General features: G+C 43.3%; 1 protein-coding gene across 6 annotated transcripts in view; it reads left to right on the plus strand.

Moving 5' to 3' along the window:
• The window catches only part of UBAP1 (ubiquitin associated protein 1), a 42,876-nt gene that overhangs the window by 22,389 nt on the left and 3,565 nt on the right, over positions 1 to 16,922 (plus strand). For 4 of the 6 annotated variants that reach the window (XR_013958802.1, XM_080638115.1, XM_080638114.1 and 1 more), the window contains 5 exons: positions 3,333 to 3,373; positions 8,656 to 8,780; positions 11,786 to 12,718; positions 15,655 to 15,690; positions 16,121 to 16,318. Coding sequence is in view for 5 of the 6 variants with exons in the window: in XM_080638115.1 (XP_080494241.1) it covers positions 3,340 to 3,373; positions 8,656 to 8,780; positions 11,786 to 12,718; positions 15,655 to 15,690; positions 16,121 to 16,318 (1,326 nt within the window). In the remaining variant the exon portion in view is untranslated. The remainder of the gene's footprint in view (positions 1 to 3,332; positions 3,374 to 8,655; positions 8,781 to 11,785; positions 12,719 to 15,654; positions 15,691 to 16,120; positions 16,319 to 16,922) is intronic. The other 2 variants (XM_080638116.1, XM_080638117.1) reach the window with 1 other exon arrangement.

Consider the following 16,922-nt stretch of genomic DNA (forward strand, 5'->3'; position numbering starts at 1 on the left):
TCTCTATGGAAATAGTAAATTCATTATTAGCTTGCTGTTGATATGCCTTAGCTAATTCTCTAGCTAAAGTAAGGTGTTGCATATGGCGGAGGAATCCATTTTCCTATTGCACGTTAAAGTTAATAGAGGTGCCTGGTGTGCACTAGGATTTTACTGCAGGATTGTCAACAAATTGAAACTGAGAATACATCCAAGGCTTTATGCAGCTCCAGGTTGATACACTGCTGTGAAATTCCCTGGGTGCTAGATATGCATGTCTTTGGTTCTGTGGGATTTGTGTGCATTGCTACTAATATCCCTGGAGCAAATGGATTGTGTCACAGTTAACTTGGCATTCAGTTAACCTGAGATCAGTGTGTGAGGTGGTAACTTAGTATGTCCTTGCAGCAGCCTGCTGGAGAGGGAATAATATAAAGTAACATTCTAAAAATGTCATTTTTGAGTTTTCTTTTCACTGTGCTTTAGGTACAGTCTGGAGTAAGCTGCTTCTGGTGAATGGGGTGGACAGTGTAAACCCTATTGCCTGCAAATAACTGGTGCTACATTGAAAAGACTACTTTGTCAACTCAAATTGCCAAAATGAGGAAGTTACTTCCTCTCATCAGAAGTTCTGAAATCTTACAGAAAAGGATCACTTGCTTTTCATTCTGTGAAGTGTGTAGAGGCCTTCTCCCTGGTTCAGCTCCACTGTAATAGTAGTGGATGATTGGCAGCCATAGCACATTCTTGCAGGCAGTGCTTCACAGTCTCTGGTGACATACTGAAGACCAATGAGATGAAGGCTGCATGATTTGACATGTGGCCTGGCTTGTTCGATAATAACAAATCAAGTTGATGTCTTAATTGCTGCTCTTGTGCAGAGGAACTAGCAACGTAGCTGCTTTTCTGATTGTGTGATTTGGGTCTAAAAGGTATAGCCTTTTTCATGTACTGCAGTATGGTCTCCTCCTCTGCAGCACTGGGGCTGGTATAGCACATTCAGTGCCAGTAGTTGACACACAGCTGTACTGAGTGGTCCTATAGCTTTGCCCTGGACAGCCTTCCTGAGGTAGCAGGCTTGGCAGTGTTTCACCTCCTCTTTGAAGCCTCAGAGTTTTGTTTATTTCTGAGAAGAAGTTACCATCTAGTGTCAAAACCAGTTCTCTAGGTTAATGCGGTAGTTTTGGATGTAATACCAATGTTGAGAGAGATGGTGAGATGTGCTGACAAGTGTAGAATCATAGAATGGTTTGTATTGGAAGGGACCTTAAAGCTCATCCAGTTCCAGACCCCTGCCATGAGCAGGGACGGCTTCCACTAGAGCAGGTTGCTCCAACCCCTCTCCCACCTGGCTTTGAGTGCTGCTAGGGATGGAGCAGCCACAGCTTCTCTGGGCAGCATGTGCCAGCGCCTCAGCACCCTTACAGTAAAGAACTTCTTAGTATCTCAGTCTCCCCTGTGTCAGTTCAAAGTCATTCCCCCTTGTCCTGTCACTACATGCTCTTGTAAAAAGCCCCTCTCTAGGTTTCTCGAAGCCCCCTTTAGGTACTGGAAGGCTGTTACAAGGTCTCCCTGGAGCATTCTCTTCTCCAGGCTGAACAAGCCCAGCACCCTCAGCAGAGGCACTTCAGTCCTCGCAGCATCTTCATGGCCTCCTCTGGACTTGCTTGAGCAGGTCCACATCCCTCTAGTGTTGGGGTTCCAGACCTGGCTGCTGGACTGCAGGGGCGTGTCATGAGAGTGGAGCAGAGAGGGAGAATCACTTCCTTTGACCTGCTGGTCACACTCCTTTTGATGCAGTACAGCACAGGATTGGCCAATTGGGCTGCAGGCACACACTGCTGCCTCATGATGAACTTCCCAGAGAACCTGACAAACATCAAATGACTAACAGCTTTTATGTACAAAGTATGCCTGGAGTTGCCCAGCATGACTCACTTCCCCATCACCTAGCATCTGCTCATCACATTTTATTAATTCTGTTGCACCAGGTAACCTTCTACATAGAGCTTTGGCTTTAGCTGTGTGTTGAGTTCCTGTAACCAGTAGGGTTGGTGTACATAATTGATTTTCATCTAGTGTTGAAAGGGAGCTCTGCAGAGCAAAATGTAATTTCCTGAGCTACTTAGAAGTAGCTCTTCTTGACCCCAATTATGTCTTCAGCTGCCAGGAGGAATAGCTAAGCTGTCTGTGTAATCCTCACCTTATGAAACCCTTCCTATATGTTAACATTTACAGTTGGAATCTGCAGTGAAAACAGGGAGGCTGAGAGTTAAACCTTGACTGAGGAATGACAGTGTGAATGTTAGATCTGATTCGAGTTGTACTTTGAGTGCTGTCTGCTGCAGTGGGGCTGTAGCAGGTAACTTCATGGTTTTGAAGAACGGCTTTTGGGCATTCCCATCTGTGAGCTAGAGGACTTCAGGAACAAAGGGCAACTCTGATTCTGTGTCATGCATAATGTCAAAGGAGGCCTTATAGATTCAGCTATTTGAAGAATTACGCTCTGGTGTCTAGAGATAGATGTTGTATTGTACTTCTAATCTAGAAAAAGAATCCGGAATGTTATTGAACAGCATAAGCATCCTTGGGCAGGGTTTTAACTGACAACTAATGAGACAACTATCTTAACTCTTTCTCAGGACAGACCTGCTGTGTGTTAAAAGCTTGCTAGGCACTTCTGTGTTTTAACATCTTGGCCAGGTAGGACTAGCATCCAAACTTTAAAAGTTGTTAGTAGAATTCTGTGGGCAGTGGATGAGGACAGTTGTTAGTATTATTTCCTTGTGTGTATCTGAAAATATCTCCATTTATTGTATACCTTTTGTTACCTGTGCATTACCCAGTGTGTCTAGACAAGTGCCACACTGGCTAACTGACTGTGTACCCAATATGATAGTATCCCTTTATTAGAGCAGCAAGGATTAAACTGAGGAGGATCAGTGTGGTATTTCCAGTAGGAAGGGCTATTCTTAATGCCAGGGTAGGCAGGGTGTTCTACACAGGGCTGAAACGGAATGGTCTCTAGGCACTGTGATCTGGAACTCTGTCTTCCTGATCATTTGTGGCTGCTTCTTGGCTGGTTTTATTGGCTTTTTGTGTGGTTTGGGGTTTTTTCCTTCATTTTGCTATTTAGATTGTCAGACCTTGTGCTAAGTTATGTCTGATCAATCAATTCTCAAAGCTATAAAATAAATCCATCTTGCAAACAAGACAAACAGCAAGTGCCCATAACAAGTCCTGTAATCCAGAGATAAGATGCTGTAGAACTGCTTAGGCTTATGCTGTGCTACATGTGTGAAGTTGTTAAAGCTCTTTTAAAATGTTTTTCTTTTTATTTTTTTTTTTTCCAGGTTCTAAATGGCTTCTAAGAAGTTGGGCTCGGACTCTCATGGTAAGTGAAACTTGACAACCTTGTCTTTCCAATAGGATGAATCCCACTACTGCTGCTGACTAATGTCCCTACCTGGGCAGTCCATAGAGACTTAATCCGTTCAGCCTCTGAGTAGTTTTTTCTTAGGAACTAAGTGCCTTGGCTTCCTTCTTGCATAGTTGCTTCCTGATGCTGTGCCTGTTCTGGTAAAACTGAAATTCGTCCTATGGCTGTTCCCCACTCCTTCATGGCGGAACGATACCTTCTCCTTCCCACACTTACCCCTTAAAAATCAAAGCTGCACTGCAGTTGTGATACTTGTCTGATGTTAGTTGAAGTTGACAGTAGATCTGTAGCTCCTTTCTGTGGAAGTCACATGAGAAGTTGTGACTTTGAAAGTGAAGCTTTTAATATATCATTGAGCTGTGCTTGCTTTTTGCTCAGCAGTGGTTTCTTGTGGTTGTTTTTTTTTTTTTTCCTAAATTGGACTAATCTCATTCAGCTACAATCTAAATTTGAGATGTGTAATGTCATGCAGATGATTGGTATCATAATTATTTGTCTCTGTATGTGCTGATCTTTTAGAAAATGGGATATAATTTGAGAGGATTAATATTTCTGTGGAACATTAAAGTTCAATTTGTACATAATGTAGCTTCTTCAAATCAGTAATCATTCAAGCTGGTACTAGGACATTCATGTGAAATTTCCAACATGATTTTTCATCCTATAAAAAGTTCTCCTTTTAGAAAGTCAGCCTTCCTCTTCCTGGATAATCTTCCAGATAAGAGAGTCTTGGGGAACTCCATTTTTCCTTGAGCTTTTTATTCAGTCCTGCAAGTGTGAAGCTGAAGCAGAGTAAGAAATTCCTCACTTAAGTACATGGTTAAGGATTAATAAAAATAGCCTATCAAAACTTAATTTTTAGGCAGTGTCCTTTACTGTGGCCCAGTGATCCTGCTGCAAGACAATTAATTCCTTTACTAGCTAGCTGCTAGATCTTCAGCAGTTGCTTTTGTATTTGTGAATGGTCTCTAAACACTCTGAACTGCTTGTCTTTTGAGTCTGTTTTTCTCTCTTCTGCTTCCTAAACCAGACTGGCAGAGATACTACTCAGAGCTAGAATTCAGCCTGTCTCAAATATTTCTCAAAACAGTATGGTTTGGTGGAATATGCTTCAGGCTTTAAAATGACAAAATCTAAACAAATGATGCTGTAAGTTGCTGACTGCTTCTACCTTTTTGTGTTTCTGATGGTGCCAGTGACACTGTCACAGTACTGTTTCTGAGGAGTACTTCCTTGACTTACTGTGTCTTAAGAAATCAGCAGGGCAATTGTTTCAGTTTTCTCCAGGGTTGTTGAAGAATTAATCCCACTAAGTGAATTTTGGCTTACTGTAAAGTATCTAGCCCAACACCTCCCTTTAGCTTGGTGATTCTGAGAGACTGATGAAGTTGCTCAACATAGCTGATTCATGTCTTGTATTTTTTGTTGAGCTGCTTATCAGAGGTTAGAGGACTGCCACTGGATCACAGAGTGGTTGGAAGGGACCTCTGGAGATCAAAGTGACCAAATCCCTTCCTCAAGCAAAGCCACATAGAGCAGGCTGCTCAGCACCATGTTCACATGAAGATGAGAACATAAGGAATAGGTGGAGAGAAGGGAAGCCTTTTCCTGTCTCAAAGAGTGTTCTTAGCACACACCTGTAACTGTGCCTAACCATAAAGCTTCAGATGCTTTCCTGTCATTTGAATAATTGGAAGGTCAAACTCAAGTTCTGGTAATTAGTGGCATCTAGAAATGCAGCTCTCATCTGTTGCACAGAAAGTGTGGGTTGTACAGGGACATTAGCATTCCTGTTGTATTGTCACTGTCATTATACAACTTGAGAGCTTTTAACTCCTATTTCTGAAAATTACAGAAGTTTGGTTTGTGTGACCACGGAAACAGTTTTGCTTGGTTTCAGAACTGTTCCGTATTCATAGCTGGTAACTTGTTTTACCTGAAATGTTTCAATTTTGCTGTCAAGCTGGAAGATGCTTCTTTGAGTTCGTCAGTGTCTTCTGCGTTGCACTAAAGTGGAGGGAGATCTTACTCTTGTTGGGCCTGGAATATCATATAGTATGCATTGTCAGACTAGACTGACAGGTACCAGTTTTGCCAGGGCTATTTTCAGAACATCCTGCTTTTAACTTCTAAAAGGATGAAGTGGCTGAGCACCATATTAAATAACAGTTCAAAACCCCATTTAATTGCTTCATTTGGACTACTGAAACAGTAGCTTGCATGATACTTTCTATATGTAGATTTTCCTTATTGCTTTAGAATTTGCCATTTATATCAGTTTCCACCCTTACCCAGCCGTATTCAGGCAGAAGGTTCATCTGTTTACAAACACAAAAGGGTTCTTGGCTTTCTGGATCAGATTTTAACTTCACTAGACTAGTACTGTTCTGATTCAGTTGGAACAAAGTGAATACTATGTACATCAGTGTTTTGCCTCAAAAAGACTTTACCGTCAAATGTCCTAAACCACGTGGTGTGTCCCTTAACATGTTCTTGTGGTTTTTGTGGCAAAGTTATATTCAAGATGAGGTTATAGCAGTAGTTGCTATTAAAAAAATCAGTATGCTGGGAAGACGCTGGAAGGTTTTTATTCCTTAGTCCAGCTTCTGAGGTTAAACTGGCAGCCCATCTAGTCTTCATGTGTTCAAGTTTTTACTACACCAAAACAAAGTGTTGCTGCGTAAATACCACACAGTGCGTGCTTGTACCCTCTGTGGCTAGTATCTATTTCAGGCAGTGGTGCAGTGAGAGGTGCCTACCACTTGCAGTGTCAGTAGGTCTAGTAAGACAAGTGTTTGCACACTGAGCAATTTGGGCTGTGAGATTGGTACAGAGAGTAATCCTGGATCATCACTTGGTTCATCCTCTGGCACAAGTCCTGATCTAAGCAGGACTAAGCAAGTCATAGTAGCAGCAGTCACACCACACCAAGGAGTTGGGAGATCTGTTTGCTGTCTCTGACCTGGCCATGACTTGCCAATCTCAGTGCAAAGGCTGCCACAGTTGCTGTTTCTGCATAAGAAAACACTTTGGAATATCCAGGTTCTCAAATTGTCAGCTCAAATGCAATTTGGATGCTGTGTGGCAGGTAGTGGTGTTGGTGGCCAGTGAGGTGCCATCTGGATGTTGTGCTGTGTAATGCTTGAATGTGTGCTTCTCAGTAATGATCAATGAAAACACTTGTTATATTCTGCTTGGAGCAGTTTTGCATGCTGGTTGTTGTGCAGGTGGGATATAGGTTATTCAGCCTGATTGTTTCAAAGCTGAAGGAAATACCACCTGTGTCCTAACAGGACTCTGGGAACAGCCAGTGTAGTGCATAGTATGGGAGCTCAAGTGATGACAGCACATAAACATTTAACTCAAAATTAACAGGATGTTCCTGTTTTCAAAAGCTGTTTGTCATTTCTGAGCCTGTGGCTGCCTTGTTATAGATGAGTCAACATTGAGGGAACACAAACAGTACTTACTGTCATCTGAGTATGAAAATGGGTCAGATAAAAATGGCAAGTCACAGCTCACTGAGCTAGAGGTTAGTCTCTGAAAACCATCTTAGATGTTGCCACTAATGTCTTTTTGGCTCTGTAACAAAGTGAGGTCACAGACAGTGCTAAAGACACACTTCAGATTGTTCTACACAGCCAGAAACCTTACCTGTAATTCCAGAATCTTAGACCAGTGATCCAAGAGACCCCTTTTAGTTAATTGAAAAACTAAGTGCAACTAATATTGTGGGGTTTCTACTACTTATGCACAGCAGCTCAAGGGAAACACACCTAAAATTTGGCTTCTTCTGTGCCCAGGCAGCCAAGAAGGCCAACAGCATCCTAGCCTGTACCAGCAATAGTGTGGCAGCAGGGCCAGGGCAGTGATCATCCCCCTGCACTGGGCACTGGTGGGGCTGCACTTCGAATCCTGTGTTCAGTTCTGGACCTCTCACTACAAGAGAGACATTGAGGTGCTGGAGCAGGGCCAGAGGAGGACAACAGAACTGGTGCAGAGCCTGGAGCACAGTGTGATGAGGAACAGCTGAGAGACCTGGGGGGTTTAGTCTGGAGAAGAAAAGGCTCAGAGGAGACCTTATTGTTCTCTACAACTGCCTGATGGGAGGATGGACTGAGGTGGGGTTTCTTCTCCCACATACAAGTGATAGGATAAGAGGAAATGGCCTCAAGCTGTGCCAGGAGAGGTTTAGATTGGATATTGGGAACAATTTCTTCACAGAGAGGGTGCTCAGGCATTGGAACAGGCTACTCAAGGCAGTGGTGGAGTCACCATCCCTGGAAGCATTCACAAACAGTGTAGATGAGTCCCTCAGTGACATGGTTTAGTGGTGGGCTTGGCAGAGCTGGGGTAATGGTTGGACTTGATGATCTTAAAGGTCTTTTCCAACCTGGTTTACACTATGATTCTATGATTCTTGGAGGTGGTTAAGCTCTAAGTGACTCTGTGTCATGATTTTGCAGGGTGCCTGTAAGAGTTTAATCCTAAAACGCTGTTGAAATATCATGTGTGACAAAGGACAAATGGAGGACCATGAAATAGGTCTGAAGCTTCTCTTTGGAGTGACCAGAAATCAGATAGCTGATTAAATTAGATTGCCTTGTTTCAAAAATCAGAACTGCTGTGCTAAATAGTCTTGAGATATTTCAGTGTTTTGGTTAAAGTGGAGTGTCTAGACTTTGGGCCACTTTGCCCTTGTGACCACTTCTGTCCAAATATTACCTCCTATGTGTATGTCAAAACCTGGATTTTAGTTTGTTGTAGCTGCTCTAAAGCTGGGTAATTTTAAAGCCTCTTGAATGCAACAAAAAGTGATAGATCTTTTTATAGACACATAGCAGAATAACAGTGTTCAGGAGAATGTCAGCTTCCAGTTGTGTGAACGTAGTCTTGTCACTATGGGAGCTAAGAAGTTTGGTACATTAAGTTCAAAATCTGTTCCAATTGTTAGGTTGTGTGTTTGTTCTTGTGTTTTTATTTTTAAATAATTGCAGGCTAGAACATAAAAAAGAAACAACACAACCACAAACAAGCAAACCAAACAAAAACACAACCCCAAAACTGAGGCAGTGAAGTCCAGACAGGTTCAGTGTGTATCTGATCAAGCAACTCCCTTTGTATTGAGTCGTCTGGTGTAGCTGGGGCAGCAGAGATAGAATAGCTCCCAAATACAGAAATGTGAGTTGTAATTGAATTCATTAGACTCTTAAGACAATTTCTGCTTTTGATCCCAGGGCCCTTCAGTTATCTCGATGATGTTCCATTTAAGATAGGAGACAAATTCAAAACCCCAGCGAAGGTTGGATTGCCCATTGGTTTCTGCCTGCCTGATTCTTCTCAGCTTGTCAGGGAAGCCCAGGTAAGTGATGTGCTTTGCCTTTCTATTCCCTCACCCTGGCCTCCCGCACGTGTTGCAGGTAGTCAGTTTGCACATGTATCCAAATGTTAGTCTTGTTGGTCCTGTAGTGTCATTTTGTACACCAGGCTGTAGTTGTAGAAGATCTATCAGAATGATAGACAAAAATACGGTAGGTGGTGCAAAAAGCTACTTCTCACTGCTTTAAAAAAAACTAATAGGACTTATTTTAGTATATCTACTTCAAAAAAGCAGAGTGTGTCATTGTTACTAGTCTAGATGTTACCCTGACTACTTTTGAATAGCATGTTTAAGAGGAAAACCAGAAAAAACTGATACATGCATGCTATGGCACACTTGCAGAACCTTGCTTAAGGATAACAAGTGTTTTTATGACTGTATTTCATGGGTTCTTATGATACTGTGATGAAGAAATAAATTTCCAGTTCTTGTTTTCTGTGCCATTCTGAGTGGGAATCCTTTTCGAGCTGTAGGGCAAACAGGCTACATCTTGGTATAGACGATTTCCAGATCTTTGAGGATCACATCTCTTTTAGCACAAAATTGATCACTTTAGCATAACTGTTGAAAATCTAATCTTCAAATGCAGGTTGTGATACATGAAATATAATTGAGTTATGTTTTCTCATTTTAATCCATGACTTTCCCTGATCAGTCCCAGCTGATGATTGTTTTTGCTTCAGCTGTGACAGATCGCTGCAGATGATTCTGCTCTCTTTTGCCTTTTTTCCTGCCCTGCATATTACCCTAGTACCATCATGGCTTTTTCATTATAACCATTAAATGATTGATTAAGACCTGATTGTCTTAATACACATATTTCCGCCCAGTTAGGCCAGTGTGGGAGAGCTGTAGGAGACTTTAATGTCCTATTTCTAGCTTCATTGTGCTGTCTCCATTTTCCTGCCCAGCTGAGGCTCAAGTATGTGTGCCCAATTGGACTGCAACACCTTGATTAACATCATGTCATGATGTAGACTGTGCATTTTGCAGTGCAGTTTGACTTTTTTACGGCTGTAGTGACAGCTGTTAAAAAGAATCGAAAGAGCAGGGAAGCACAATTAACCAAATCCATATATATTTATATAAATACCCCCCATTTCCTTATTATAAAAAAATACATGGCTTGGGTCAATTTTGGCTATATATGGCCACATATGCAGAGAAAACTATGATAACTCTGCTCAGATAGCAAAGAACATCTAATGAGTAGTGCTCAGCACTTCTGTCTGTGAGTTAATTACCTTGCTGGTAAATTGTGTATCACACTTCTTGGTGTCTTAGAGCAAAGGGAAGGGAAAACTGTTAATACGGTTGAGACAACATGTCTCCAGAATCTCACTAGAGCCCGTTGTAGGATGGGATGTGACATAACACATAGCAAGTCCCAGAAAAGCCTCATAGAGGCTTAGGAAGCCTTGCTGGCTTGTGGCTCTTTAGAACTAGGGATTTGCATGAACTAGCAGTCTCATGGCAAGAGCATTCCTGTTTGATTATGTGCCATTATCCTGGCAAGGATATCTTGTGACTTTGTGTGGGTCAGAAGTAGGTTATATCCAGGACTTAGCTTGTAGGTTGTCTCTCTGAGCATTTTGTGGTTTTTTTTAAACCACATTATAGAGCATTTGAGGCCATTCATTCTTCAGAAGATACTAAAGCTTGAAGTACGTTTAGCCTGCTCAGATTTTTGTCCTCTCAACTAGGCCACTAGGGTGAATAGCTTTGGCTGGTGAGCCATTGGCAGTGGGTAAGAATACCAATACCTCTTAAACCAGTGATATAAAACTCAGGTTCCTTAGGAATCCTTTAGGGGGAACTGAGTAATACTGTGTTAGTCTTAGGATGTAGATTTACTGTGTTGGAGTCTTGAATGACTTGTGGAACTTGTGGAAAGTGGGTAGTTCAGTGTTGCCAGATCTGGGTATGATCTTCCATCTAGTAACACGTTAGATTTGCTCTTGCTAGGTCCATTGTTGTGGGGGGAGAGGGTGACAGGAATGTGAAACTGATCTTGGGATGTTCAGTAGTTCTAAAGCAAAAATAAATATAGGAAGGAGGCAAAACATGATATTCTCATCCAGACTATAGCCAGGTTTTGCTGGTAGAGGCAAAATGAAGTACTTCGGGGATCTTCTAGCTTTGCCAGTCTGTAGTTGACAAGAGATACTGAGTAAAAAAAATGATGTGGACTTGGGGTTTTTGGTTGATGAGAAACTGAACATGAGCAGGCTCCAGTGTGCGCTTGCAGCCCAGAAAGCCAACCGTATCCTGGGCTGCATCAAGAGGAACGTGACCAGCAGGTCAAAGGAGGTGATCCTGCCCCTCTACTCTGCTCTCGTGAGACCTCACTTGGAGTATTGTGTGCAGTTCTGGTGTCCTCAACATAAAAAGGACACAGAACTGTTGGAACAAGTCCAGAGGAGGTCATAAGGATGATCAGGGGACTGGAGCACCTCCCATATGAAAATAGGCTGAGAAAGTTGGGGCTGTTCAGCCTGGAGAAGAGAAGGCTGTGTGGAGACCTCATAGCCGCCTTCCAGTGTCTGAAGGGGGCCTACAAGGATGCTGGGGAAGGACTCTTCATTAGGGACTGTAGCGATAGGACAGTAATGGGCAGTAATGGGTTAAAACTTAAACAGGGGAAGTTCAGGTTAGATATAAGGAAGAAATTCTTTACTGAGAGGGTGGTAGGCACTGGAGTGGGCTGTCCAGGGAAGCTGTGAATGCTCCATTCCTGGCAGTGTTCAAGGCCCGACTGGACAGAGTGGTCTAATGTGAGGTGTCCCTGCCCATGACAGGGATTTGGGACTAGATGATCTTAAGGTCCTTTCCAACCCAAACCATTCCATGATTCTGTGATTCTATGCGAGTCCATGGTAATTCATGTTGCTCTTCGTCTTTGTTACTTTCATTGCTATTAGACGTAGTGGCTGTGATCCTTGTAACTTACTCTTTATTTTTCTGCTTTCCCCTCCACCCTTGGTCAGTATGACTTCTCACTGGAAAAGAAAACAATCGAGTGGTCTGAAGACATCAAAAAAATCCAAGCTGCCCAGAGGGAAGCTGAACGCAAGGCGGAAGTGGAAGGACTAGCGAGCTCAAAATCAGCTCCAGAAGACAGCAACAAGAGGGGATTCTCAGAGGGACCTTGCCCTGAGACCATGCCTCCTCCTATCAACCCTGTCCTTGCTAGCCTGCAGCACAATAATATCCTTACTCCCACGCCAGCCAACAGCAGTGCTGTGAAGCAGAAGGTTCTCAGTCCACCTCGTCCAAAAACAGACTTCAACCCAGCTGATTTTGAATGTGAAGAAGACCCATTTGATAAACTGGAATTAAAAACTATTGATGACAAGGAGGAATTAAAAAATATTCTTGAAATTCATGTTGGTACTACTGGGCCAATTGTTGCCCAGCTGTTAGATAACACCTTACCCAAAGGAGGATCTGAGTCTGTACTGCAAGATGAGGAAGTTCTGGCATCCATAGAAAGGGCCACGTTGGACTTCAAGCCCCTTCACAAACCCAATGGCTTTATCACTTTACCGCAGTTGGGAAACTGTGAAAAGATGTCCTTGTCTTCCAAAGTGTCCCTGTCCCCTATCACTTCAGTGAGCAATATCAAATCCCTGTCCTTTCCTAAACTTGACTCCGATGAGAATGATCAGAAATCATCAAAGCTCACAAGCACTTTCCATAGCACTACCTGTCTCCGCAATGGCACTTTGCTCAGCTCTTTGCAGACCTGTGCTCAGAGCAAAGCTAGTGAACTGAACGGACACCACATGGTTGGTTTTTCTGCTCTAAATGAGGACAGTGGCATGGAGACATCAACATTATCCTCTTCATCCAGGCTGCCTTCCCTGGCTGTGTCGACAGTTTGTACAGAAGAAGAACCACCTCAAAGCACAGCGACTACGGTAAAGATGGATTAGAATTTGGGTTAATGGGAAGATATGGAGGTGTGGAGGCAAATGTTGCTTCTGAAATGTCCTGTGGCTTTCCTTTTAGTTCATTAAACGGGAGTAATGTGTAGGTCCTCTTTATTCACACAACAAATTTTTCAGTCCAACAGGCCTTCATGCTTGTAGTTCTGAACCTCAGATTATTGCTCTGCAGGTTTCCCCAATATGTGATATTTTTAGATCACTTCTGGCAATTTTCAGCTTTCCAGCTCTGTTCATAACTTCACATCTTTGAGCAAAGCGTGTAAGACACCTTCTTTGCACAGCTCTGCTTTCTGTCTTACCCAGCTGAAATACATCATATTCTGAAGTGCTGTTAGGTTTTGAGTCAAATATTTTCTAGATTTGTTCCTTGGCTTGCTTCTTTATTTGCTAGAAATAATTTGAAATGCAGGCTTTTCAGGAAAGGGAAGGAATACTTTAAAAAACACAGATGTGCTGTTTCATTCAGCAGAGAAAAAAGTGCTTGCAGTTGACATGTGGTGAAATAAATGTTTTTTTAAATTTTATTCTATTTCTTCCTGAGATCCTTTTAAAATATAATCTTTAAAAGGAAGAAAATGATGGGTCAAATCTGGTATTGACCCTTTTCCTTGTGAAGAAGGGTGGAATGATTGCTTGGTGGATGCCAAAAGCAGTCCTGAAGGTCGCCTCAGATTGCTCTAGTTAGTTGGTTGCCCTGTGGCTCTGGGATGGAGGTTGACCCTTCATTTCCTGTGAAACCTGTAGAAAGTTCTAAAATGACTTTGAGGACACTTAACTTCACACTAGTCATCGTCTTTGTCTCTTTGTGAGTAAGTGCAGAGATTTGGGTACGCTTGTGAGCTCTTTTCCTGAAGAACCTAAGATCTGGACACCAGTGTCTTGAAGCCTAGTGAAAGATTTGTAACCAAATCCTCTAGCTGGCTCCATACTAACCTGGTTTCTTCTGTCCAGTCTAAGCAGTGCTTCACCGGTTCTGTGGCCTTACTGGCATGCTGTAAGTTTTTGTGTGACATCATGTGCTCTAAAGCAAGTGACACCACTTCTCTCCCATTGTTCTTTCACCTCTTTCAGGCTTAGATAAATATAGTGCTAATGGTGAAATACAGTATTCTGGCAACTAGTGTATTTGTCAGAGCACAGCAGAACAGCTCTTTACTGACAACTAGAGCAAATTTAATACAGTGAACTCTGTCAGAAGCAGCAATGTGCTGAGCAAGTGCTTGCTGCTGTAGATCATAGGTTGGAGAGGTGGTTGTATGACTGTGTAGCTCAAAGGGACTGCCACGGGCAGGGACACCTTCCAGTAGAGCAGGGTGCTCCAAGCCCCGTCCAACCTAGCCTTACACTGTCAGGGATGGGGCAGCCACAGCTTCTCTGGGCAACCTGTGCCAGCGCCTCAGCACCTTCACAGGGAAGAATTTCTTCCCAGTACCTGATCTGAATCTCTCCTGTGTCAGGTTAAAGCCATTCTGCCTTGTCCTGTCACTACATGCACTTGTAATAAATCCCTCTCCAGGTTTCTTGTAGCCCCCTTTAGGCACTGAAGCTGCTCTAAGGTCTCCCTGGAGCCTTCTCTTCTACAGGCTGAACAAGCCCAGCTGTCTCAGCCTGTCCCCAGAATAGAGGTGCTCCAGTCCTCGCAGCATCTTCATGGCCTCCTCTGGCCTCAGTTATGCAGGTGGTGGCTCCAGAGCTGGAGGCAGGACTGCAGGCGAGGTGCCACGAGAGTGGAGCAGAGAGGGAGAATTGCCTCCCTCAACCTGCTGGTCACACTCCTTTTGGTGCAGCCCAGCATAGGGTTAGTTTGAGCTGCAGGTGCACGATGCCTGGTCATGTTAACCATTTTGTCAGCCAACATCCCGAAGTTGTTCTTCTCAAGGCTCCTATTGTTACAATGGCTGCCCAGCCTTTTAGGAAGTCTTCAGAAATTTTATGTCCCAGTGTAGTCCACAATGATTTTTTTTTTTTTTTTTTTTTTAATCTCACAAGACTAGAAATTTTAACTTTGGATCTGGAGTTGCCACTGGAGTTTATGCTTTAGCAGTGAATTGAATCTAGGGGGTTGTTTTGATGGAAATAAGCCTGTGATTCTCTGAGGCTTCACTGATTCTGGTTCTCCCCTCCTCTTCTTGTTTTCTTGAAGCTCACTAGTTTGCTTTTTGCAGCACTGACAGAGGGAGAAACAATTAGTGAGGACAACAGGTTGTAATTAAATGGAGCTGATCAGAGAGCTGACTAGTATGATGCATTTTATTTGCAGAAATCTCTGGTTATGGCAGCATGGGACACTCGTGGTGGATGATTCAGAATATATACCACTGCACCTTAGTGGTGGTGGTTTGGGTGTTTTTGCAGATAAATGGAATTTTTCAGAATTCTTAAAGATATTCTCAGGATTGGTTTTCAGTAAACAGGTATTTTTGTTGTTTAGTTCGGTCCCAGAGAAGTGACCAACTCTTCAAGCAATCTGTCTATGTTGGCATAAGTAGTATTACAAAATGCATTAACCTGAAGTCTCTGGGTGGTAACTTCTAAATTATTGCTGTCAGGAAGCAGAGTACTGGGTCAAGAGCTTAGCAGCAGCCAGCATGCTACACTGAGATATATGAACTTGTAGCCGTCACAGTGACTGAATAAAGAAGTCAGTAGTTACAAGGGATACACACAGATACTTCTTGGAGTATAATCTGTTTGTAGTGTGCTAAAAGAAGAAACAATCCTTACGATGGCTGTTCTGTAACTGCACACAACTGTGTAAGGTCTGCATCTCACATGGGAAGACTTATCAGACCACAGGTTTCCCCAGTATGGTAGACTTGTTCCTGAATCTCTCCTCTTTGCTGCAGCAAACTCTGGTTACTGGTGTGTAATGTTTACGGTCATCTTATTTGTGTGTTGTCCAACAGGTACACCCAGACTACAAGGAAACAGAAATCCCTGTGGTAAGTTCACAAATACCTATGTGCTTGCACTGGGTTGTGTTTTTGAGAATCTCCAGAAACAGTGTTCCTGTGAGTGCAGAAGATCATAGTGCTAAGTAAACTTGGGTTGAAGGAAGCAATCTGTATGCTGCTTTTGAAGTACAGGGTTTGGCTATGTCATAAAGATCTTCACTTTTGCAAAGGTTGGGTATTGAAAGGTTTTGAGTCCCACTGGTAGGAGAGGGTATATTGTGGAGAGTCTAGGTTGCTGGTTGTTGTTTGGTGGGAGTCAGACTGTACACTGCTTGGTTTCATCCTAGCAGTGAGTAACTTCCCAAGGACATTCTGGAAATCCTCTTGGGTTAATTACATGGGTGCTGTGCTAGCCAGGAACAGGGTATGGGGATGCAGAAGATGACCATCACCTTAGCATCTGAGTTTTCCCCTTTAGGTAACACACCAAAATTTCCCGGTGTCTAAAGTGCCCAATAACACCAGCCGTGCAAAGTGGCCAGGTGGCCCTGCTCCAGAGCTACAGCAGGCGCTCTCTGCTAGCGAGAGGCAGTGCATAGAGACAGTCGTAAACATGGGGTACTCACCTGAGAACGTCCTGAAAGCAATGAAGAAGAAGGGACAGAACATAGACCAGGTAAGAGCTTGTGCGGTGGGAAAGAAACCGTTGGTTGGATGCTGATTCTGCTGAGAAACAACCTTGGGTTTGCTAAATGCATAGGGAGGAATATTTTGATTCTAACAGGGAGCTGCAGCCCACAGCCACTGTGATGTTAACCACTAGAGAAGTTGCCACCTAGCAGTAGAGGCTCTCAAAACAAGAGTGTCTGTGCCTGTTTCTGATGAGAGACTGCTTAAGCCAGCCATAACTGTGGGGTGCTGGGCCAGGGCTCTGCTGAGGTTGGAATGGGCCCTTAGCTGCACCTGAACCTGGGAGAGGTACTAGGTCTTCCTAGGAGTCATAGAACCATCCGAAGGAAGCTTAGTGCGGCTCTACGCCATGCTTGGTGCCATATGATAAAAGAGCAGCCATCTTCCCTTGTTCTTATTACAAGGGGTTATGATGCTGACGTCTCTCCTTGCAGAGAGATTGGCCTCTGCAGGCTTACAACAGCTCTTAGGGAGGCACCACTGACCGACTTTCTTCTGCATGCCCTGGTTGTGGTGCTTACTTCCTTATGCGCTGCCTCAAACACTTGCTAAAACCAGGTCACAGCACATAAAGAGCTGCAGGGTGAAGC

The sequence above is a fragment of the Psittacula echo genome (assembly GCF_963264785.1).
Source record: "Psittacula echo genome assembly, chromosome: Z".
NCBI classification, from domain to species: Eukaryota; Metazoa; Chordata; class Aves; order Psittaciformes; family Psittacidae; genus Psittacula; species Psittacula echo.